The sequence below is a fragment of the Homalodisca vitripennis genome, chromosome 1 (genome assembly GCF_021130785.1).
Source record: "Homalodisca vitripennis isolate AUS2020 chromosome 1, UT_GWSS_2.1, whole genome shotgun sequence".
In the NCBI taxonomy this organism is placed as follows: domain Eukaryota; kingdom Metazoa; phylum Arthropoda; class Insecta; order Hemiptera; family Cicadellidae; genus Homalodisca; species Homalodisca vitripennis.
Window position 1 is genome coordinate 248,458,529 of NC_060207.1, and position 25,396 is coordinate 248,483,924.

The 25,396-nt window shown below is 40.5% G+C and overlaps 1 protein-coding gene across 1 annotated transcript in view; it reads left to right on the top strand.

Moving 5' to 3' along the window:
* Nucleotides 1-25,396, top strand: part of LOC124355484 — a 109,682-nt gene that overhangs the window by 21,841 nt on the left and 62,445 nt on the right. The window contains exons 2-14 of the mRNA XM_046806638.1: nt 19,757-19,917; nt 20,652-20,778; nt 21,734-21,826; nt 21,875-21,977; nt 22,156-22,187; nt 22,296-22,398; nt 22,558-22,670; nt 22,719-22,821; nt 23,001-23,050; nt 23,422-23,524; nt 23,684-23,796; nt 23,845-23,937; nt 24,127-24,375. Of these exons, the coding sequence (XP_046662594.1) occupies nt 19,757-19,917; nt 20,652-20,778; nt 21,734-21,826; nt 21,875-21,977; nt 22,156-22,187; nt 22,296-22,398; nt 22,558-22,670; nt 22,719-22,821; nt 23,001-23,050; nt 23,422-23,524; nt 23,684-23,796; nt 23,845-23,937; nt 24,127-24,375 (1,443 nt within the window). The remainder of the gene's footprint in view (nt 1-19,756; nt 19,918-20,651; nt 20,779-21,733; nt 21,827-21,874; nt 21,978-22,155; nt 22,188-22,295; nt 22,399-22,557; nt 22,671-22,718; nt 22,822-23,000; nt 23,051-23,421; nt 23,525-23,683; nt 23,797-23,844; nt 23,938-24,126; nt 24,376-25,396) is intronic.

Below are 25,396 nucleotides of genomic sequence, written 5' to 3' on the forward strand. Positions count from 1 at the left end.
ATAGTAAAGCCCTGTGTTCGCTGATGTCTCAACCAGTGTCTGGCAGGAGATCGCAAGAACTGGATATCAGTGCCGGACAGACCATGTACAGTTTATAGGCTTTAGAATAGTAAAGCCCTGTGTTCGCTGATTTGTCAACCAGTGTCTGGCAGGAGATCGCAAGAACTGGATATCAGTGCCGGACAGACCATGTACAGTTTACAGGCTTTAGAATAGTAAAGCCCTGTGTTCGCTGATGTCTCAACCAGTGTCTGGCAGGAGATCGGAAGAACTGGATATCAGTGCCGGACAGACCATGTACAGTTTACAGGCTTTAGAATAGTAAAGCCCTGTGTTCGCTGATTTCTCAACCAGTGTCTGGCAGCTGATCGCAAGAACTGGATATCAGTGCCGGACAGACCATGTACAGTTTACAGGCTTTAGAATAGTAAAGCCCTGTGTTCGCTGATGTCCCAACCAATGTCGGGCAGCTGATTACAAGAACTGGATATCAGTGCCGGACAGACCATGTACAGTTTACAGGCTTTAGAATAGTAAAGCCCTGTGTTCGCTGATTTCTCAACCAGTGTCTGGCAGGAGATCGCAAGAACTGGATATCAGTGCCGGACAGACCATGTACAGTTTACAGGCTTTAGAATAGTAAAGCCCTGTGTTCGCTGATGTCTCAACCAGTGTCTGGCAGGAGATCGCAAGAACTGGATATCAGTGCCGGACAGACCATGTACAGTTTACAGGCTTTAGAATAGTAAAGCCCTGTGTTCGCTGATTTCTCAACCAGTGTCTGGCAGGAGATCGGAAGAACTGGATATCAGTGCCGGACAGACCATGTACAGTTTACAGGCTTTAGAATAGTAAAGCCCTGTGTTCGCTGATGTCCCAACCAATGTCGGGCAGGAGATCGGAAGAACTGGATATCAGTGCCGGACAGACCATGTACAGTTTACAGGCTTTAGAATAGTAAAGCCCTGTGTTCGCTGATGTCTCAACCAGTGTCTGGCAGGAGATCGCAAGAACTGGATATCAGTGCCGGACTGACCATGTACAGTTTACAGGCTTTAGAATAGTAAAGCCCTGTGTTCGCTGATGTCTCAACCAGTGTCTGGCAGGAGATCGCAAGAACTGGATATCAGTGCCGGACAGACCATGTACAGTTTACAGGCTTTAGAATAGTAAAGCCCTGTGTTCGCTGATTTGTCAACCAGTGTCTGGCAGGAGATCGCAAGAACTGGATATCAGTGCCGGACAGACCATGTACAGTTTACAGGCTTTAGAATAGTAAAGCCCTGTGTTCGCTGATGTCTCAACCAGTGTCTGGCAGGAGATCGGAAGAACTGGATATCAGTGCCGGACAGACCATGTACAGTTTACAGGCTTTAGAATAGTAAAGCCCTGTGTTCGCTGATTTCTCAACCAGTGTCTGGCAGGAGATCGCAAGAACTGGATATCAGTGCCGGACAGACCATGTACAGTTTACAGGCTTTAGAATAGTAAAGCCCTGTGTTCGCTGATGTCCCAACCAATGTCGGGCAGCTGATCACAAGAACTGGATATCAGTGCCGGACAGACCATGTACAGTTTACAGGCTTTAGAATAGTAAAGCCCTGTGTTCGCTGATTTGTCAACCAGTGTCTGGCAGGAGATCGCAAGAACTGGATATCAGTGCCGGACAGACCATGTACAGTTTACAGGCTTTAGAATAGTAAAGCCCTGTGTTCGCTGATGTCTCAACCAGTGTCTGGCAGGAGATCGCAAGAACTGGATATCAGTGCCGGACAGACCATGTACAGTTTACAGGCTTTAGAATAGTAAAGCCCTGTTTTCGCTGATTTCTCAACCAGTGTCTGGCAGGAGATCGCAAGAACTGGATATCAGTGCCGGACAGACCATGTACAGTTTACAGGCTTTAGAATAGTAAAGCCCTGTGTTCGCTGATGTCCCAACCAATGTCGGGCAGCTGATCACAAGAACTGGATATCAGTGCCGGACAGACCATGTACAGTTTACAGGCTTTAGAATAGTAAAGCCCTGTGTTCGCTGATTTGTCAACCAGTGTCTGGCAGCTGATCGCCAGAACTGGATATCAGTGCCGGACAGACCATGTACAGTTTACAGGCTTTAGAATAGTAAAGCCCTGTGTTCGCTGATTTCTCAACCAATGTCGGGCAGCTGATCGCCAGAACTGGATATCAGTGCCGGACAGACCATGTACAGTTTACAGGCTTTAGAATAGTAAAGCCCTGTGTTCGCTGATGTCTCAACCAGTGTCTGGCAGGAGATCGGAAGAACTGGATATCAGTGCCGGACAGACCATGTACAGTTTACAGGCTTTAGAATAGTAAAGCCCTGTGTTCGCTGATTTCTCAACCAGTGTCTGGCAGCTGATCGCAAGAACTGGATATCAGTGCCGGACAGACCATGTACAGTTTACAGGCTTTAGAATAGTAAAGCCCTGTGTTCGCTGATGTCCCAACCAATGTCGGGCAGCTGATCACAAGAGCTGGATATCAGTGCCGGACAGACCATGTACAGTTTACAGGCTTTAGAATAGTAAAGCCCTGTGTTCGCTGATGTCTCAACCAGTGTCTGGCAGGAGATCGCAAGAACTGGATATCAGTGCCGGACAGACCATGTACAGTTTACAGGCTTTAGAATAGTAAAGCCCTGTGTTCGCTGATGTCTCAACCAGTGTCTGGCAGGAGATCGCAAGAACTGGATATCAGTGCCGGACAGACCATGTACAGTTTACAGGCTTTAGAATAGTAAAGCCCTGTGTTCGCTGATTTCTCAACCAGTGTCTGGCAGGAGATCGCAAGAACTGGATATCAGTGCCGTACAGTCAAACCATCAAGTACAGTTTAGGGATTTTAGAATAGTAAAGCCTGTGTACGCTGATGTCCCAACCAGTGTCGGCAGAACTGGATATCCGTGTCGGACAAGTCACAGTGCATTGACTTCCACAACAACCGGATGATACCTGGGTGCTCGCTTTCGGTCCCTGCGACTATTGCGTGTACGCAGCCTATGTTATCTCGCGATGTCTCATTCTCAGATTGTATCACGTGGCTCAATCTATCTTCTAAATGTCTATCTTCTATGTTTACTTGCCCATTAGCCCCAGACCTCACTTTTCAAGTTCTGAGTAGTCATCAGTGCTTGCGACTATTGTGTCTCACAGCCTATGTTATCTCGCGATGTCTCATTCTCAGATTGTATCACGTGGCTCAATCTATCTTCTAAATGTCTATCTTCTATGTTTACTTGCCCATTAGCCGCCAGACCTCACTTTTCAAGTTCTGAGTAGTAATCACTTCACCATTTCTTTCTTTGATTCTTTCTTTTAGTTCATACTACTTTAATCTGTCGGCTCTCTATCTATACCTTGTAGTCCTAGGTCCTTCTGCTCTGTTCCCACGTTGTCTGGGATATTCAATCTCTACGAACACGATTGATTATCATTATTCGAACAAGCAATATAAAGCTTAATGCAAAGGCTACCACAATATTGTTTTAAAGTACACATTTCAGTATTTTCTTCAAATTATTTGTAATTTGGATTTTTATGGTATGTTAGTATATTTGTGGTATCGCCACTAACACTTTTAAGGTCTTGTATTATTTGACTTGTGGGTGTCCTTTGCTTGTGTGATCATCAGAGTTGTAGGTGGGACCCGGACCCTTCCAGCGGTACTTTGTAACCCTGGGCGACCTCATAGACTCTGACTCTATTGTATTAAATTCAGTGTTTTACGAACAAACAGACTATGAATTCCTAGGTTTCTGAAACACAATTTAACTAACCTAAATTGAAATGGCTCCTGATGGCTATCTGGACATACGTGGCTTGCGTATTCGTCTTGAACCGTGGTACGTTTTGTACAGACATACAGCTGTAGTTACAGAATACTGTACAGACAGCCAGCTGTAGTTACAGAACACTGTACAGACAGCCAGCTGTAATTACAGAACACTGTAAAGACAGACAGCTGTAGTTACAGAATACTGGAGAGACAGACAGACAGCTGTAGTTACAGAACACTGTAAAGACAGACAGCTGTAGTTACAGAACACTGTACAGACAGACAGCTGTAGGTACGGAACACTGTACAGACAGACGGCTGTAGTTACAGAACACTGTAAAGACAGACAGCTGTAGTTACAGAATACTGGAGAGACAGCCAGCTGTAGTTACAGAACACTGTAAAGACAGACAGCTGTAGTTACAGAACACTGTACAGACAGACAGCTGTAGTTACGGAACACTGTACAGACAGACGGCTGTAATTACAGAACACTGTAAAGACAGACAGCTGTAGTTACAGAATACTGGAGAGACAGACAGACAGCTGTAGTTACAGAACACTGTAAAGACAGACAGCTGTAGTTACAGAACACTGTACAGACAGACAGCTGTAGTTACGGAACACTGTACAGACAGACGGCTGTAGTTACAGAACATTGTACAGACAGACAGCTGTAGTTAAAGAACACTGGACAGACAGACATACAGACAGCTGTAGTTAAAGAACACTGTACAGACAGACAGCTGTAGTTACAGAACACTGTACAGACAGACAGCTGTACCACTGCCAGGACTCCCGACGACGAAAATGTTCGACCATGTAAGGTGGCGGCTTCTTCTGCTGCTCACCTTGCCTCCTCCGCTACTCCCTCCCTCTTCTAACCTCGAGAAAGTAGTGACCTATGGCCGTCTGGCTATCGTGCCGAGATCGTATCCTTTCTCTTACGTGCATTTACTGAAGCTACATCCTGTTGTATGCACAAGGGTAGAACTCATTCTCAGAGATATAGATAGCAGGTTGTGACCAGGCACAGAAGGATTTATCAGAAACAATATAACAGTTTTACGAATAGCATTTTATAGGTTCAAATATCGCTACGTGTGAAATACGATATTCCTTGTTAGTCTATTTAAGGTTTTCCTGGTCAGTTTCAATTACGACCGTTACTCCTGACGGGTTGTTAAGACGTGACCTTGAGTAATTACGATCGGATACTGCCAGACCCAGACCGGCTTGTCCCATTCTATTGCCTTTTATCACCTTCTCGAAAATTACATTCTCCCGGGAGGTATGGCGCCTGGCTTCCTCACTGCTGCTCAAACAACTGTAAATCACTGGTCCCTGAGGTTACATTTTATTAGCCGCTATATCGCTGAGAGACTCCAGTACCCCATGCGTCCTCGAACGATCACACATAGGCACTTCGGTGAATTCCTTAGCTTTCTGACGTTTTCTGACCCGTTCTGGCTTACCATCCAGTCTTACGAGAAATCTGCGTACATAAAATGGCGGCCTCTTCAATCTCTAATTAGAAGATTGAGTTTAGGTACATGAGAAATTTGTTGTTTGTCTCATGAGCTAATATAATATTACTAAAACGTAAGAAACCAATGTATACCATTATATACAAATCTAATAGTGCCTCTCTGTGTGTTAGTGTGTATTAATCAATCTACCTAGTGGACTAATTATATTTCAATTGTGCTTGGACATTCGGAGAGTCCCTAGTTAATATATAGACCTATTCCTTTTTCGAAACTCTCTCGGGCTATGTCCCACTACTCTTGAAAACTCTCTTTTGGCTTAGAATTTGGAAAAATAATGATAATATTTGTTTTATAATCAAAATTTAAATGAAACTAAAAGCTATTGATACTTTTAAACTTTCTTTGTAGAAGTATATGAACGAGACTGAAACATTTTTGCTTACAATGTAATTTTATACAATACTACTGTAAGTATTCAGTGGTTCATTAGTTGTGTAATGCAAATAACAAAGACAAAGTTATCTTACAACTGTTATTCCTCATTGAGTCATTGACCAAAAATATCTAACGCACTGGGAAGTTTTATTTAAAGTTTGTTTTTGAAAATACTATTAAAACGCTGTTATTAGACTCACACTAATGAGGAAAACTGTTAATGTTTGCACCTAAGACACTCAAAACTGTTTGGCTTCCTTGACATTGTGATAAGGAATGCTTTAACGAGCCAATTTTTCCCAGACCAAAGTCCGAAAAATAAGACTTCTACAACTTAAAACCTACAATGAACAATTACTGAAATGTTGCATAAACTTTAGTAAGTTTCCTTTAAATTCTCACTTATTTCGACAGTAGATTTGTTTTGACCGTACGAGACTTCCCAGTCCTTAGTACGTACTTCATCTTAACAACAAGGCAAACTCACCTATGGCATTCGAAATATCCTAGACCGAAAGAAGATTGCCTTTAAGTAAACCTTTTTTGACAAAAGTAGAATTCTGAGACCTAAATATGCCTTTACTTTCTTGGTCTGGACAATAAAGTAAACTCGAATTTGACACCGTGGGTGAATTTTAGCGGCCTGACGTTGACGCTTTTGGCCTAAGTAAGCTTCTTAGTTCTAAGTATCTACTGTAAATGTATTTTCTTCATCGAGACAAACTCAACTATGGCAATTGAAAATATACTAGACCGAAAGTAGATTACGAGGGCTGGAAATAAACGATATTTTACAGAAGTGAGTCTCCCTGCCTCTATTGCGTAAGAGTGTAAATCAAATTGTGAGGCGCTCCAAAGTCTTCACATAAATGCATTCATTTAATTGCCCACTTTTATGTCTACCACATTAAAACGTACATATTGGTACGAGCATAACGTTAATTACTCGTGTATTTTCACCGTGTTCAATTAGTTGATAGCAGTTACTATCCACCAAGATGTCTCAGCGGGCGACTACAAAGTTGAGTCACATTCCGGGGCTACCGACCGGTACTGAGTGACCAAAGACATGACTGTTGACACAGCACGGCACGGTAATGTACGGCACGGCACGGTACGGCACGGCACTGCACTGCACGGCACGGCACGGTACGGCACTGCACGGCATGGTACGGTAATGTACGGCACTGCACGGCACGGTACGGTACGGTAATGTACGGCACTGCACGGCACGGTATGGTACGGTAATGTACGGCATTGCACGGAACGGCACGTTTCGGTAATGTACGGCATTGCACGGAACGGCACACTGCGCCAGAGTTATCACTGATCCGTCGTGAACTTTCCCACGTTGCATCACCGTGGCCGCGGCCGAGTCTTCTGTGCTCTGGATCACGGCATTGTTGTCGAAGCTTGTTCGTGACTGGCGCTCAACAATCCGTGATATGTTAACCTCCCAGTGAGAACTGTCGTTACCGGTACTGAAGTCGGCTCCAGCACAAATGAAAGCGCTAGAATATGACCTGATATAGCGACCTCGTCCTGCAACACAATTGAGATGAGCGTCTGACTGACGTGCAGAACTATTCACTTGTATATGTGCGCCTTGATCTCAGGATATCTCAGAAAACTAGGAAGTATCCAGTGTATGTCAAAGTAAATTTAGAACCCACGTCGTTAAGTAGTGATCCTTACTGTACAGGTAAAGGTTGCCATCAACGGCATAGGCTACATTTGTATTCCTAACTAAAAAATAAAGTGTCGGAAAAATAAAGAAACAAAGAACACGTTGTCAAATAATAAGAATGTTTGGTACCCATTACACTTAATAGAAATTTATAAATGGATATAATCTCTAGAAATAAACGTGATTTTAAAAATTAAAACTTCTTTAAAAAAATTAGGTTAGAATGGGGTCTTAATCGGCAGGACATTTTTAATGAATTTGAAAATGCATTTAGGGTGTTAATAATCAAATGTTTTTCATCACTAGAGCTTGTTTGAAATGTATAACACACTTGAATTGGGTATTCCATTAAAAGGATTTAACTTCCTTATTCCTCAAAAATACCCTAAAAACAAATTTAAAAAATTATTTTGAAGCTTCAAAAATCCATTTAAACAAATAAAACATATAGTTGTTTTCTGTATTAAACAACCTCCTGGTGTATGCACTGAACGAAAATAAAATATATGTTAAACAATTGAATAAAAGCAAAATGGTTTAACTGTTTTCGTGAAAGATAGCTCTGTGATACCACGTAATTGAATTTTAAACTGGTAATCGTATTTTGTGGCAAACACTCATATACCAGCCTATCCACAGTAAATAGCTGTTGTTCATTAGTTTCACAAGTAGTTTGGTTGTTCGGTACTTTAATGTGCATTCCTCCTCGTTATTTATGTACACAATAAAACATGTACGCATTAGTTTTCGGGCTCATCTACAGTTTAAACCGCTATTGTAAACCGCTATTTCAACACTTTCGCCGATAACTCACCCATACACATGGGGTCCACTCTCCGCCAATCTGACGAACCAGCCTATTGATTTCCAAAGTCAAAGATGAAATCCCTCATCTGCAATTCGAGATTCGTTCTGCAAAATTATATGAACATAATTGTATTCGAAATATTTTAGTAATCACAGAGTGTGGCACTTTCAAATGTGGGTTATTAAGGATTAAGATTATAATCAAACTGGTATCATACTTATACTCATAGCTTAACACTGGGTCTAAATACATGAGATAGTATTTTTTTTTTTTTTTTTTTTTTTTTTTTTTTTTTTTTTTTTTTTTTTTTTTTTTTTTTTTTTTTACATATTGTTTATCACATATGAATCTGTACAAACCTTGAACTTTCTATTTCTTATTACCGCTCCCCGACGATATCTCAGTCTTCTATACTGTTCCTGAAACGGTAAACCCCAGGCAGTTTTTCGGTCGATATGGAGAGGTTAAAGGTCAGATCGTGTGCCTGATCGGCTCTTCTGGACTATGACGTGCCGCTTGTTCCCGTTTTGCCTCACATCCTCTTGTATGTCGACTCTTGATGACGTCACTCGACCGTGAGCCCAGCTGTCATCACAATACCCTCTCCGGTTCACGGCCTGGCTCCAGGATGTCGTCTCTGTCACGGACCATTACGTAACCCGATGTTACTTTATGTTTACTGACTGCAGTTTTACACTACGTGTGTAATTGTTTCTCTGTTATCGTACTGATACACTCGGTCATCCTGTTACAGGCTGAGTGTTTTGGCTGGTTTTACGTTACGTATGCGGCATACAAAAATATCAACGGTTGTACAGTACGTGTGTAATTGTTTCTCTGTTATCGTACTGATACACTCGGTCATCCTGTTACAGGCTGAGTGTTTTGGCTGGTTTTACGTTACGTATGCGGCATACAAAAATATCAACGGTTGTAGAGTACGTGTGTAATTGTTTCTCTATTATCGTACTGATACACTCGGTCATCCTGTTACATGCTGAGTGATTTGGCTGGTTTTACATTACGTATGCGGCATACATAAATATCAACGGTTGTACAGTATGTGTGTATTTGTTTCTCTGTTATCGTACTGATACACTCGGTCATCCTGTTACAGGCTGAGTGTTTTGGCTGGTTTTACGTTACGTATGCGGCATACATAAATATCAACGGTTGTACAGTATGTGTGTAATTGTTTCTCTGTTATCGTACTGATACACTCGGTCATCCTGTTACAGGCTGAGTGTTTTGGCTGGTTTTACGTTACGTGTGCGGCATACATAAATATCAACGGTTGTACAGTATGTGTGTAATTGTTTCTCTGTTATCGTACTGATACACTCGGTCATCCTGTTACAGGCTGAGTGTTTTGGCTGGTTTTACGTTACGTATGCGGCATACATAAATATCAACGGTTGTACAGTATGTGTGTAATTGTTTCTCTGTTATCGTACTGATACACTCGGTCATCCTGTTACAGGCTGAGTGTTTTGGCTGGTTTTACGTTACGTGTGCGGCATACATAAATATCAACGGTTGTATAGTATGTGTGTAATTGTTTCTCTGTTATCGTACTGATACATTCGGCCATCCTGTTACATGCTGAGTGTTTTGGCTGGTTTTACATTACGTATGCGGCATACATAAATATCAACGGTTGTACAGTATGTGTTATTGTTTCTCTATTATCGTACTGATACACTCGGTCATCCTGTTACATGCTGAGTGATTTGGCTGGTTTTACATTACGTATGCGGCATACATAAATATCAACGGTTGTACAGTATGTGTGTATTTGTTCCTCTGTTATCGTACTGATACACTCGGTCATCCTGTTACAGGAGATTGTTACAGGAGTTGTCCAAATATCAAATAAATCATCCAAACCAATAGACCTGAGATATGGAGTCCCTCAAGGGTCTATACTCAGTCCTGTGCTTTTCCTGCTTTACGTGAACGATATAAAATCATCGCTTCTGCATGGAAAATTGGTGCAGTTTGCCGATGATACGACTCTTTTGTTCAATGCAATGTCAAGCGAAGTTTTGGAACAACAGGCTTTTGTTGACATCAACAACTGTGTCCAATACTTCCACAGCCTCAATCTAACAACAAACTCTTCAAAAACCAACGTTTTAAATTTTGCCTTGCGCACTGCAGGCAACCAGTGTGAGCCGGCCATTTTTGTTAGATGACTCCACACTGGAAGAAGTCTGCTCTTCAAAATTCCTAGGAATGCACCTCGATCGAGGGCTGACTTGGAATGAGCACATTGACCATGTTTGCGCAAAAATCTGCTCAGGCATTTTTGTTTTGAGATCTTTAGCCAAATACTGTCCGAGTCAGGTACTGATTACGGCGTATTACGGCTTGATTTATCCCCATCTTGCCTACGGAGTGGTCCTTTGGGGAGCTTGCGCAAACACTCAGTTTCAAAGAGCATTCAGACTCCAAAAAAAAGCAATTAGAGTAATCGCCAAAATCAAATTTAGAGAGTCGTGCAGGGAAGCTTTCAGGAAATTGCAGCTGTTGACTCTGCCGTGCCTCTACATCTTGGAAACAACTTTGTTTTGTGTGAGTAAATGTGCCTTAACCAGAGGCCAAGACATACACATGTATGAGACGCGTGGCAGAGCAAACTACCGGACTGGGAGACACAGAACGGTAGTTTATGAACGCCTACCCTCGCAAGCGGGTGTGCAGTTCCTCAACAGACTGCCCAATTCAATTAAACATGCCCCAACGCCTAAGGCGTTAAAGACTCGCCTCAAACGCTTCTTGGTGTCTCAGGCATTCTATAATGCGGGTGAGTTTTTGGCATTTGACTGGGAGACCGCCCAATTAGAAAACTGACTCTGCTGTGCCAAGTGGGCTGCATTGGCGAAGAATGAAAGAGGCGTGATTGTAAAATTGTAAGTATGAATGTGTATTGTGTGTATGAATGCTTGGAATTTTAGAAACCCCGTATTGACGTTTGCCATACAATGTATATACAATGTCGCTGCAATAAAAAGATTTTGATTTTGATTTTGAGGCTGAGTGTTTTGGCTGGTTTTACGTTACGTATGCGGCATACATAAATATCAACGGTTGTACAGTATGTGTGTAATTGTTTCTCTGTTATCGTACTGATACACTCGGTCATCCTGTTACAGGCTGAGTGTTTTGGCTGGTTTTACGTTACGTATGCGGCATACATAAATATCAACGGTTGTACAGTATGTGTGTAATTGTTTCTCTGTTATCGTACTGATACACTCGGTCATCCTGTTACAGGCTGAGTGATTTGGCTGGTTTTACGTTACGTGTGCGGCATACATAAATATCAACGGTTGTACAGTACGTGTGTAATTGTTTCTCTATTATCGTACTGATACACTCGGTCATCCTGTTACAGGCTGAGTGATTTGGCTGGTTTTACGTTACGTGTGCGGCATACATAAATATCAACGGTTGTATAGTATGTGTGTAATTGTTTCTCTGTTATCGTACTGATACATTCGGTCATCCTGTTACATGCTGAGTGTTTTGGCTGGTTTTACGTTACGTATGCGGCATACATAAATATCAACGGTTGTACAGTACGTGTGTAATTGTTTCTCTATTATCGTACTGATACACTCGGTCATCCTGTTACAGGCTGAGTGATTTGGCTGGTTTTACGTTACGTATGCGGCATACATAAATATCAACGGTTGTACAGTACGTGTGTAATTGTTTCTCTATTATCGTACTGATACACTCGGTCATCCTGTTACAGGCTGAGTGTTTTGGCTGGTTTTACGTTACGTGTGCGGCATACATAAATATCAACGGTTGTACAGTACGTGTGTAATTGTTTCTCTGTTATCGTACTGATACACTCGGTCATCCTGTTACAGGCTGAGTGTTTTGGCTGGTTTTACGTTACGTATGCGGGCATACATAAATATCAACGGTTGTACAGTACGTGTGTAATTGTTTCTCTATTATCGTACTGATACACTCGGTCATCCTGTTACAGGCTGAGTGTTTTGGCTGGTTTTACGTTACGTATGCGGCATACATAAATATCAACGGTTGTACAGTACGTGTGTAATTGTTTCTCTATTATCGTACTGATACACTCGGTCATCCTGTTACAGGCTGAGTGATTTGGCTGGTTTTACGTTACGTATGCGGCATACATAAATATCAACGGTTGTACAGTACGTGTGTAATTGTTTCTCTGTTATCGTACTGATACACTCGGTCATCCTGTTACAGGCTGAGTGTTTTGGCTGGTTTTACGTTACGTATGCGGCATACATAAATATCAACGGTTGTACAGTACGTGTGTAATTGTTTCTCTGTTATCGTACTGATACACTTGGTCATCCTGTTACAGGCTGAGTGTTTTGGCTGGTTTTACGTTACGTATGCGGCATACATAAATATCAACGGTTGTACAGTACGTGTGTAATTGTTTCTCTGTTATCGTACTGATACACTCGGTCATCCTGTTACAGGCTGAGTGATTTGGCTGGTTTTACGTTACGTATGCGGGATACATAAATATCAACGGTTGTACAGTATGTGTGTAATTGTTTCTCTGTTATCGTACTGATACACTCGGTCATCCTGTTACATGCTGAGTGTTTTGGCTGGTTTTACGTTACGTATGCGGCATACATAAATATCAACGGTTGTACAGTACGTGTGTAATTGTTTCTCTGTTATCGTACTGATACACTCGGTCATCCTGTTACAGGCTGAGTGATTTGGCTGGTTTTACATTACGTATGCGGGATACATAAATATCAACGGTTGTACAGTATGTGTGTAATTGTTTCTCTATTATCTTACTGATACACTCGGTCATCCTGTTACAGGCTGAGTGTTTTGGCTGGTTTTACATTACGTATGCGGGATACATAAATATCAACGGTTGTACTGTACGTGTTTAGTTGTTTCTCTATTATCGTACTGATACACTCGGTCATCCTGTTACAGGCTGAGTGATTTGGCTGGTTTTACATTACGTATGCGGGATACATAAATATCAACGGTTGTACAGTATGTGTGTAATTGTTTCTCTATTATCGTACTGATACACTCGGTCATCCTGTTACAGGCTGAGTGATTTGGCTGGTTTTACGTTACGTATGCGGGATACATAAATATCAACGGTTGTACAGTACGTGTGTAATTGTTTCTCTATTATCGTACTGATACACTCGGTCATCCTGTTACAGGCTGAGTGATTTGGCTGGTTTTACATTACGTATGCGGGATACATAAATATCAACGGTTGTACAGTATGTGTGTAATTGTTTCTCTATTATCTTACTGATACACTCGGTCATCCTGTTACAGGCTGAGTGTTTTGGCTGGTTTTACATTACGTATGCGGGATACATAAATATCAACGGTTGTACTGTACGTGTTTAGTTGTTTCTCTATTATCGTACTGATACACTCGGTCATCCTGTTACAGGCTGAGTGATTTGGCTGGTTTTACGTTACGTATGCGGGATACATTAATATCAACGGTTGTACAGTACGTGTGTAATTGTTTCTCTATTATCGTACTGATACACTCGGTCATCCTGTTACATGCTGAAAGTTTTGGGTAAGTATGTTGTAAAGATTCACAAGTATTTACTCTTTTAATTTCGGGATATAATTATTACGAAAGAAGAAATAAATAAAACATTAACAAATGTAACTGTACGTAAAAGAACATTAGGCCCACCTATATTTGGAACTCTGGATCTACAGAAGGGAATGGGATGAAATATATAGTCTAAACTATAACTTTGTTAGAATTCGTCAACATTACAAGTCTATTCTTGATTTATTACATATTGTGAGAGACGATGTTTTAATAGTCTTATTATCTTTAATTCACCAATATTGATTGTAATAATTTCTGAAATCAGGTATAAGTGACAAAAGAATATTGTATTCTTCTTTTAAAAATCTTTTCTGCCGATCCAATGTCATTATCTTAATGTACATATCAATTTTGGATAAACCAACAGACGATGACTTCAATTTTGAAGAAATTAGTTTTCCAATATAGGTATGTATTTAGTAGTTTTAAGTAACAGATCAAACGCTGGACAAAATAATGTATATGACTGTTGATCATATAACAATTTTGTATATTAAAATAGCACGGTCTTGTTTTAGTATTGATTTTCGGTTCGGTTCGGTTTTCCGTAGAGATAAAGTTAGGCAGAACGTGACCTCGAGTTCATTTAGAATTAAGTGAAGATTCCATGTGACTTTCTTGTCCAGCCAGACTCCAATCCTACAGCTTGATTCTCAGGATTCCATGGTAAAACTGTACCCTTTTATTTGAATTTTATGTAGCGTTGTATAGTTTCTGAGAGAGTAAGTGTCCGCTGAAACCTATCAACTAACGAGTCTATTGAGTTTCGTGACGAGACAGCAGCTATATAAAAGTCAAGAGTGTTAACACATCTCAGCATTATCATCGGCATTAAGTAACAAGGACGCTGCTTCGTGGACTAGGATATCGAACATGAATATTTAAATAGAATGCGTCCCAAAGTAGATTCTTGAGACACGCTTGCTCAGATAAACTTAGAATTGGAGAAAGACAGGGGAGAAAACCATAGTTTTTAAATGCAAAATTGTTACTCAATATATAAGCAAAAATGCTTTTTGCGTTTACTATGTTTGAATTATCAATCTTATATATATATATATATATATATATATATATATATATATATTATGAACTCCATATATATATATATATATATATATACATATATATATACATATATATATTATACATATATATATATATATATACATATTCGTGTAGAGCGTTTTATTGATTATCTGAAACTCCGACCCGGAGTAATTCCTCGTGTTTCTTAGGCTAAGGCTAAATTTGTTACCGAGCCCAAACTAGATTCGAACCAGAGCCTTCGGAATAATAAGCTGACTACATATATAGTCAATCATTCAGAAACTATGGTAAATCATTTATATTTGCTCATGATTTGAATAAAATAAGAAATGCGTAACATTGGTACCAAAACTATTGGGAAGGGAACTGTCCGAACTAACCCTCCCCAGCGAGGTGGGAAGATTGCCGTTTTCCTAGCGAACATCGTGCAACTTACCAGCAACGTTGTATCACAGCTGTTAAAACGAAGGACCGCCATCTTTACAGACAAACCTGCGATATTCACGAGTCGGGATATTGTGCAGTGTAAGTGTGAGTATTTCAAACTCAAATGTCCATGGTGTCCATGGTGACCCGTATACGGACGTGCATCTATCTTGTACTTAAAGCTCGATTCTCCTGAAATAATTCACTATGTAAGTAAACATTCAAAATTGTACATACATATATATATATATATATATATATATATATATATATATATATATATATATATATATATATATATATATATAAATATATGCTTTTAAAAATTGAAACCGTTTCACAATAATGTCACTTTAATCATATGAACTATCAACTCAAACGATATGATTGCCGGTCAAATGGGACTACATGTATTTTTTCTGCATTGAGGATGAAAACGCAAGGATAGGGTTTTCCAAATCACAATGTTTCCAAAGTTTGCTTTGCTTTAGGCAGGAAAATTAAGATCACCGAACACTAGTGAATTTCCGGATTCGATTGTCTTTGAAACAAGCGTATTTTTTATATTATTCTGACTGATAACGTTATTGATGCTGAGAAAGCAATTATTATTGCCTACAAGAATGTCAACGGATATGTGATGTATTGCCAATGCGGTGATGAGACTAATGATCGCATTGTAGCAGCATCCCCTTGTGAATGACAATCACAGAACTGTTGCACAGTTTTTGCATTTCTAGCCGACAAGGAAACGAATTGCACACAACTTTATTGACTGTTTTTTGAAAATTTCTAAAAAAAAATCCTTATAGGAATGTTATTGAGCTGTAATGAATTATTTTGATTCAAGGAATCTGATGTAATACATCATGTTTGGGGGAAGGTCTGTGTTAGTTAAGTGGTGTAATTATCTTGTTTATCATCTATTGCTAGTGTAAGTGTGTATCATGTATTGCTGTATTACTCTTGATAATGGGAGAATGTTTTAAGATGAAAAGTAAGAGTACCCTATAGTCATTTGTAAAAACTAAGTCACTAATCGTAAACTGCAACGAATAATCTCAATGAATTAAACAGTTTTATATTTTGGAATTTTAATATACAGTTAAGTTAACGAAATAAGAATACAATGAAAATTAATATTGCACTGAATAATATTGTACTGAAAGTTGTAAAAACAATCTAATAACTCACCGAACTTCTTACATTTTTATTAATAAAACCATTGTTTGCGTTATTGAAAGTATAGAAGTTAATCTTTCATATTAATTATGTACATAGGGTCCCTAGCCAGTAGCTTTCTAACCGAGTACATTCTTGTGGGAACTAAATGGTTGTGTAATATTATTGTGATCCTCTAGACTGTGAAAATACACAACACAAGGACTAATTAGAGGAGAGTTCTCGGTGAGTGAAAGCGGTCATCTAGTTCCGAGCATTGTCTTGGGAGATGACGGTACGGTTCACCGTCCCCAGTCAGCACTCCTTATTCCACCAACAATTATAGTTCGTTACGTCATATAAACTTCATTATGTCGACTGCACATTTCATTATGTACCAATACATGAACAATTCTGCCTTTGACACTCCGCTAATCTCACAACCTGGTTGCTTGTGAACTGTCAATACTCTGTATCAGGTTGCTTGTGAACTGTCAATACTCTGTATCAGGTTGCTTGTGAAATACCTTATTACACTGTATCGCGCCTCCAGGCGAACCTTTCACGAGATCAGAAAGAGAAGATATTGCATCCAATGTTAAAATCTGCTACCACTAGAAATGTAATGGTTGCACCCTATCTCTGGCAAACGAAAGAAACTGCAATTATAAATACATTAATGTTCAGCACTAACAATAATAAAATTCCCAACACCATAAATTAATTTATAAAAATTAAGCCATTACTACAAGAAGATGGCTTTAGATTTAGTTTTATCGCTATCTACCGACTTTACTGAACAAACGTTTGTTAGACAATCGCTACGAATGCTAGATCTATCTCTGGAGAGTAAAGGCTGATACGAGTATAATGAATGCCCGGACACTGTCGCTCGTCTGTCCTCTTCATAGCTGCTGGCGAGACAATTCAACTCAACAAACTAACCGGCATCCACCGTTCACCGAGTCGCAGAATCAATTCAAACCAAATTTACATATCAACCAGCTTATACAGGGTGATTCAAGAAGATAAGCAGAATCTATGGGACCTCATTTTACATGTAGAACTTTCTTAATAGAAATTTAATTTGTTTAATGGTCAATTAACGAAGTTATTTTCAGTCAAACTTACAAGGCGTGTTGTACTGTATGAATAAAAATTAATAATCAACCATATATTCGATTTCTCTGTATTTTATTTATTCCCGTTTTGTTCAAAATAAAATTTTCGACACGTTTTATTAAAAATTTTGATCTGTGTTTTTTAGTAAAATAACAAAGTTATTGTTGGCCAGAGAGAACAAATGTGTTTGTTCGCTCATTTTTGTTTAATTTGACAAAGGCTTTCTCAAAAACTACTTAACTTACAGTTCTGGGACCTATTTTGTTCAGTTTATCAGATCAAAAACCGTAATAAATGATTGAATTAGCCCTTTAATCTTCCCTACCAGAATTTCAGGAAGACCTCGTTTTACATGGTGAGCTGAAATCTGGGCGAAATCTTTCGCTAGCAGTAACTCGCTAACGAAGTATTTCCGAACCTATGTTTATATGAACATTTTTTGATATTTTTACATGTAGAATGAGCTCCACGGTTTCTTCATATCTTCGTGAATCTTCCTGTCTAAGATGAAGCTCTGTAAAGGTGGATTATTTACATTTGAGTAGTGAAGGACGTAAAATGTTATAATTGGATTTCAGCAGCCTACTAATATATCAAAGAGGGCATAAAGATAAATAGCTTCTATGTGCAGTTGCCACTTTTCAAGAAATGGTCAATTCCTTAAAATTGTAGTAAATAATAACAAGAATATTTTACCTAATCCACCCAACACACTTACCCGCAGTCATACATATTTTAAAATTGATTCAGAGCGCCTGCATCAAACATTGGTATGACAATTGTAACAAACTGTAAAGCACATTTTAAATGTTGTTTAGTACTGCATATTTCATACAGCAGCTGATCTAGGCCTGGTTAGAAATCACTCAGTTTATTGTCCGTTAAAATCTCCAAAATCTGTTGCTTTAAGAACTGTGTCAGGAAAAATATTATCCTCTATTTTTGGTAAAACTAGGGACGAAAATTATTTAATTATAAATTTAATAATAAAAGCCTAATTGATTGCATTTTACTGTCATTATTGATACTTAACATTCATATCCTTCATTTCATTGGGTTACTATTAAACTCGGGTTAAACAACTTGGCTATCAATAACTTATTTGGTTAAAAGAAACGTTTCTTATTTATCAAACTGTATTAAATAACATTATTTTTAGTGCAATGTAATGTTTGAAAAACTTACTAATAGCATACGGTCTGTTATCTTCTTAATGCAAAATTATTGAAATTGATGATTTGATGCATATAACTTATTAAACTTGTACCAAAGGACAACTACAACTGTGGTGTTTATTGGACAGTCTTTGGAGAAAACACCATAACATCGGTCTAATCAGTAACTAACCCCTGTACATGTACGAGGTACTGCAATATGTTTGTATTTATGATGTTACCTCACCAGTGATGAGGTGGCATTCCATTAACATTTACACCCACAGCTTGTGAAGATACCTATCACTGAATGAACACTCATAGCTCACTAGTACTTGCATATTCATTTTCTGAATAATTCAAATGTTTATCAAAGATATAGCCTGCAAGGGGGTCCAGGGGGTCCGAAACCCCCCCCCCCCAAGTTTCATTTAAATAATTCAGTATTACTGACATGTACTGCTGAAAGATCGTTCTCAACAAAAAATCGGGTCAAGAACTTTTTAAGGAGGAAAATGGTGCCTTACTCTCTATCCACAACGGGAAAATATCAGTTGTCTGGACCGTCCTCAAACTATCCCTGGCTACGTTCTCGATGTTTATCAACATTTCCTGAAAATCTTACTGAATAAATTGATATAGTCTTTAGCTAGCTAGGGTAGAATGTGCACTCTATGCTTTCTGTATGCTTAAGACCCTTAACATTAAAAATATTTAAAGCCAATTATTTCTAGTGTTTGAGGACAAAATAAAAAAATAAAGATATTTTGGACAAAAAGAAATCTTATGTAATACAAAATATTATTAAAAAATAAGAAATTGTACTTTGTGGAATGTAAACTTACGATTGTCGTGGCTTGCTTGGAGATAGTAGCAGGTAGAATTAGAGATTGAGTTATGAGGAGAATAGAAGAGCAAAGAATTGAAGTTGTTTGTAATCCAATTGTTTTTCAAAGGAAACTGTTAATTATTAGATCCAATGGTGTTGCAGGCTTGCCACACTCTGTGGGGTTCGCAGCATTGAGCGGTCTGCTCCTGTGGTGGTCACCATGCCCTCTGTGCCTTTCAATGATCTGGCAGCCTTTGTGGGCCAGGCCCATACTGCCATGCACCACAGATTCCACCAGCTAGAGCCGGCCATTCATCGGAAAGGTAATATTTACACACACACACGCGCGCGCACGCTCACATTAAACTTAAACTTTGACCACTCCTGGCCACACGAGTCAACTTTTGATCTAACGAACTGACAACCAGATTACTTCTGCTGGTAATCTATAATCTATAGTCCACTTATCCTTTCAAAAGTATTTGATAAAACTCACTGAAATGTACAATTAAAACTACATTTTAGTCCAATTTTTAAAGGCTACTCCTAGATACAGTAAAAATGGCCCAATTAGTAGATCTACAAAGGCAGATTCTTGGGCCATTTTCTGAAAAGTAAACTTAAGAATAACACGTTTAGATATAAGTATACTAATACTAAATTTATAAATGTTATCGTGTCGAGTATAATTGTACATGAAGGTGTAAAAAAATCATTGAATAATATCATCTATATTAAAAACATTTTTCCTGCATAACATTGCTGATAAATAAAAAGAGCATAGTATGAGAACGATCTTATTTTGACTTTTCCAGCACTACTTGTTAGCTCATCCACTTGCTTTTAAAGAAATCAGTCACATCTGTTGATTTATGAAGGTCTTAACAATGTTTACAGTTACAGTAAAATGAAGTAAAATAAACTATTTAAATCTTGTAGTATAAGTATACTTAATGGAAAGTATTGGGCACACTGACTTAGAGAAATATATCGGATTTCAGATCTTAAATGTAATTCAGTTTTTACAAAAATGAACAATAGTTTACAACTGTGACAGGAATCCGCCAGATCCCCGGCAGTCCAGAGTGGTTCATGTCGGTGTCACACTCACCCAGAGAAGCCACCAGGAACCTGACGCACGTCGCTCTACTCGCCGAGGAGGCCACAAAATACATGGCTCAGGCGTGAGTGATCTTCTAATCTGTTACTGTTCTAACCGGTAGAAGTAATAAAATACTGTCAATATAACAACTGTGAAAGATATCAGGAGGAATGTTGCTGTAATCTCTGCCGCCATCAACTTTGAAATATTAATTATTATTGATTCCCACAAATTGTGAACAAAGACTGCAGACTACTTTACTAATGTAAAACATACATCATACACTAATACTGAATTAAACATTAGAAAGTTGATTTAAACCTAATGCTTTAGTTTATAAATGATTTAACTTAAGACTTGATGTACTCATAGTGTAGTTATAAGTAAGCATTCTGATCAAAGAATTCAAAATTTGAAGGGAAAATTGAATTAGAAATTTATATTAAGTTTTAGAGTCATTACTACTATTGTATTTTGTTTGAAAGTAAAGTACACTAATCTGAATTAAAAGAAATAAGAATTTTACATGGAAAAACAACAGAGTTCTAAGCCTAATTTAGGTAGGTATATATAAATTTTATGTTTGTCACAAACGGGTATTGCCTTGAAATTGTTGTAACTATTAAAGGTTACATTTGTTATTTTTCATTTAGGGCATTTATACATATTTATAAATTATTTTATTATTAACTATTTTCATTTAAAACACAACAATCTATATGTCTGTTCCTCTAGAAATATATCAACGCCTCTGCTGCACACTAGTACCAGTGTCTCTGCTGCATACAAGAGCTGTTGGCAGAGCAGATTCACTTCGGCCTGCCTCAGATGGAGGATCGATCATTCTGCTATGGACCTGCATTGTTTTTCTGTTCCTCTAGAATTATATCTAGAGGACTAGGGCTGTCTGCGGAGCAGGTTCACTTCGGCCTGCCTGAGATGGACGTGAGCGCTACCAGACTGACGGAAGCTTGCCCTGCTGCCATGGAGCTGCCCTGTGTTTCTGCTGCATTCTAGTACTGGTGCCTCTGTTGCAGACTAGGGCTGTCTGCGGAGCAGGTCCACTTCGGCCTGCCTGAGATGGACGTGAGCGCTACCAGACTGACGGAAGCTTGCCCTGCTGCCATGGAGCTGCTCTGTGTTTCTGCTGCATTCTAGTACTGGTGCCTCTGTTGCAGACTAGGGCTGTCTGCGGAGCAGGTTCACTTCGGCCTGCCTGAGATGGACGTGAGCGCTACCAGACTGACGGAAGCTTGCCCTGCTGCCATGGAGCTGCTCTGTGTTTCTGCTGCATTCTAGTACTGGTGCCTCTGTTGCAGACTAGGGCTGTCTGCGGAGCAGGTTCACTTCGGCCTGCCTGAGATGGACGTAGCGCTACCAGACTGACGGAAGCTTGCCCTGCTGCCATGGAGCTGCTCTGTGTTTCTGCTGCATTCTAGTACTGGTGCCTCTGTTGCAGACTAGGGCTGTCTGCGGAGCAGGTTCACTTCGGCCTGCCTGAGATGGACGTAGTGCTACCAGACTGACGGAAGCTTGCCCTGCTGCCATGGAGCTGCCCTGTGTTTCTGCTGCATTCTAGTACTGGTGCCTCTGTTGCAGACTAGGGCTGTCTGCGGAGCAGGTTCACTTCGGCCTGCCTGAGATGGACGTGAGCGCTACCAGACTGACGGAAGCTTGCCCTGCTGCCATGGAGCTGCTCTGTGTTTCTGCTGCATTCTAGTACTGGTGCCTCTGTTGCAGACTAGGGCTGTCTGCGGAGCAGGTTCACTTCGGCCTGCCTGAGATGGACGTGAGCGCTACCAGACTGACGGAAGCTTGCCCTGCTGCCATGGAGCTGCTCTGTGTTTCTGCTGCATTCTAGTACTGGTGCCTCTGTTGCAGACTAGGGCTGTCTGCGGAGCAGGTTCACTTCGGCCTGCCTGAGATGGACGTGAGCGCTACCAGACTGACGGAAGCTTGCCCTGCTGCCATGGAGCTGCTCTGTGTTTCTGCTGCATTCTAGTACTGGTGCCTCTGTTGCAGACTAGGGCTGTCTGCGGAGCAGGTTCACTTCGGCCTGCCTGAGATGGACGTGAGCGCTACCAGACTGACGGAAGCTTGCCCTGCTGCCATGGAGCTGCCCTGTGTTTCTGCTGCATTCTAGTACTGGTGCCTCTGTTGCAGACTAGGGCTGTCTGCGGAGCAGGTCCACTTCGGCCTGCCTGAGATGGACGTAAGCGCTACCAGACTGACGGAAGCTTGCCCTGCTGCCATGGAGCTGCTCTGTGTTTCTGCTGCATTCTAGTACTGGTGCCTCTGTTGCAGACTAGGGCTGTCTGCGGAGCAGGTTTCACTTCGGCCTGCCTGAGATGGACGTAGCGCTACCAGACTGACGGAAGCTTGCCCTGCTGCCATGGAGCTGCTCTGTGTTTCTGCTGCATTCTAGTACTGGTGTCTCTGTTGCAGACTAGGGCTGTCTGCGGAGCAGGTTCACTTCGGCCTGCCTGAGATGGACGTAGCGCTACCAGACTGACGGAAGCTTGCCCTGCTGCCATGGAGCTGCTCTGTGTTTCTGCTGCATTCTAGTACTGGTGCCTCTGTTGCAGACTAGGGCTGTCTGCGGAGCAGGTTCACTTCGGCCTGCCTGAGATGGACGTAGTGCTACCAGACTGACGGAAGCTTGCCCTGCTGCCATGGAGCTGCCCTGTGTTTCTGCTGCATTCTAGTACTGGTGCCTCTGTTGCAGACTAGGGCTGTCTGCGGAGCAGGTTCACTTCGGCCTGCCTGAGATGGACGTGAGCGCTACCAGAGTGACGGAAGCTTGCCCTGCTGCCATGGAGCTGCTCTGTGTTTCTGCTGCATTCTAGTACTGGTGCCTCTGTTGCAGACTAGGGCTGTCTGCGGAGCAGGTTCACTTCGGCCTGCCTGAGATGGACGTGAGCGCTACCAGACTGACGGAAGCTTGCCCTGCTGCCATGGAGCTGCTCTGTGTTTCTGCTGCATTCTAGTACTGGTGCCTCTGTTGCAGACTAGGGCTGTCTGCGGAGCAGGTTCACTTCAGCCTGCCTGAGATGGACGTGAGCGCTACCAGACTGACGGAAGCTTGCCCTGCTGCCATGGAGCTGCTCTGTGTTTCTGCTGCATTCTAGTACTGGTGCCTCTGTTGCAGACTAGGGCTGTCTGCGGAGCAGGTTCACTTCAGCCTGCCTGAGATGGACGTGAGCGCTACCAGACTGACGGAAGCTTGCCCTGCTGCCATGGAGCTGCTCTGTGTTTCTGCTGCATTCTAGTACTGGTGCCTCTGTTGCAGACTAGGGCTGTCTGCGGAGCAGGTTCACTTCGGCCTGCCTGAGATGGACGTGAGCGCTATCAGACTGACGGAAGCTTGCCCTGCTGCCATGGAGCTGCTCTGTGTTTCTGCTGCATTCTAGTACTGGTGCCTCTGTTGCAGACTAGGGCTGTCTGCGGAGCAGGTTCACTTCGGCCTGCCTGAGATGGACGTGAGTGCTACCAGATTGACGGAAGCTTGCCCTGCTGCCATGGAGCTGCCCTGTGAACCCCACAAATACCGAGCTCTCTCTGGCCACTGTAACAATGTGCAGAACCCCCACTGGGGTGCAGCAGGGGCCCGCTACATCCGGTTCCTCCCCCCAGACTACGCTGATGGTGTCAGTCTTCCTAGAGGCGTAATTACTAACAAGTGAGCAGTTTCTACTACATAATAAATATAAACATTAATTTATAAAAAACATCTGATAAATTTACAGGTATTTAATCATAAAATGATATAGTGTTAAGAATTATTTTGTAATATTTATTTTATACCAAATCTTCCAATACATTATAGTGTTGGATCAACAGAATTAATACATTTTTATGACCCAGTCATTTAATGTTATATGACAGTTTTGGTGAGTAAATTAATTTTATCCAAAAATTTATGATACAATTATTAATAAAAAAAACACATTCACAACTACACAACTATTCAATCTTTTTCCCTGTGCTCTAGACAGTATATTTTTACAGTAATAATATTGTTAAATAAAACTATACTAATTATATCGCCCAAACAATGCATATATGTAGAAACAATAATTCATGAACAAAATGTAATAGAACAAAACTCAATGCTTACTTTTGCATCTATAAACATTTTATTACTAATACAATGACTTGTTCCTTTTCTGAACATACAGTCCTTGTAGATATCAGTAGAGGTTCTTAGTTCTGACCACTAGATATTTTCAGCTTTTTCCATAATAATTAAAATAGCATTTTTCTGGAGAATTTTTATCAGTAACAGAAAGTACACCTCAAAATGGAAAATTGTAATTGTTGTAATTGTGAAAATGCTTGTACGGTACATGAAGTCTCAACTTTTCCTAAATTTTGTCCAAATCTTCAGATGCTAAAGACATGGATAATGTAATGCAAAATAGTATTGAAGGACCTGTAGAAAGTTAACAAAACTCACCAACCAATTCAAAAAGTAACTCCATCTGTTGATACTGGTAACTTACTGAAAAATGTATACGATTGTCTTCAGTTTATTTATAAATATGTTTATTCTGCATTTTTTCTTGTTGTTATCACATTAACCCATAAAACCAATGTTAAACTGTTAGAACTCTGGCCTTTGATCCTAAAATCAATAGAGTTCTTCCTTGAACTAAGAAGAACATGTATGTTTAAGTTGCAAGTCTCAAGGATTCTTCTAT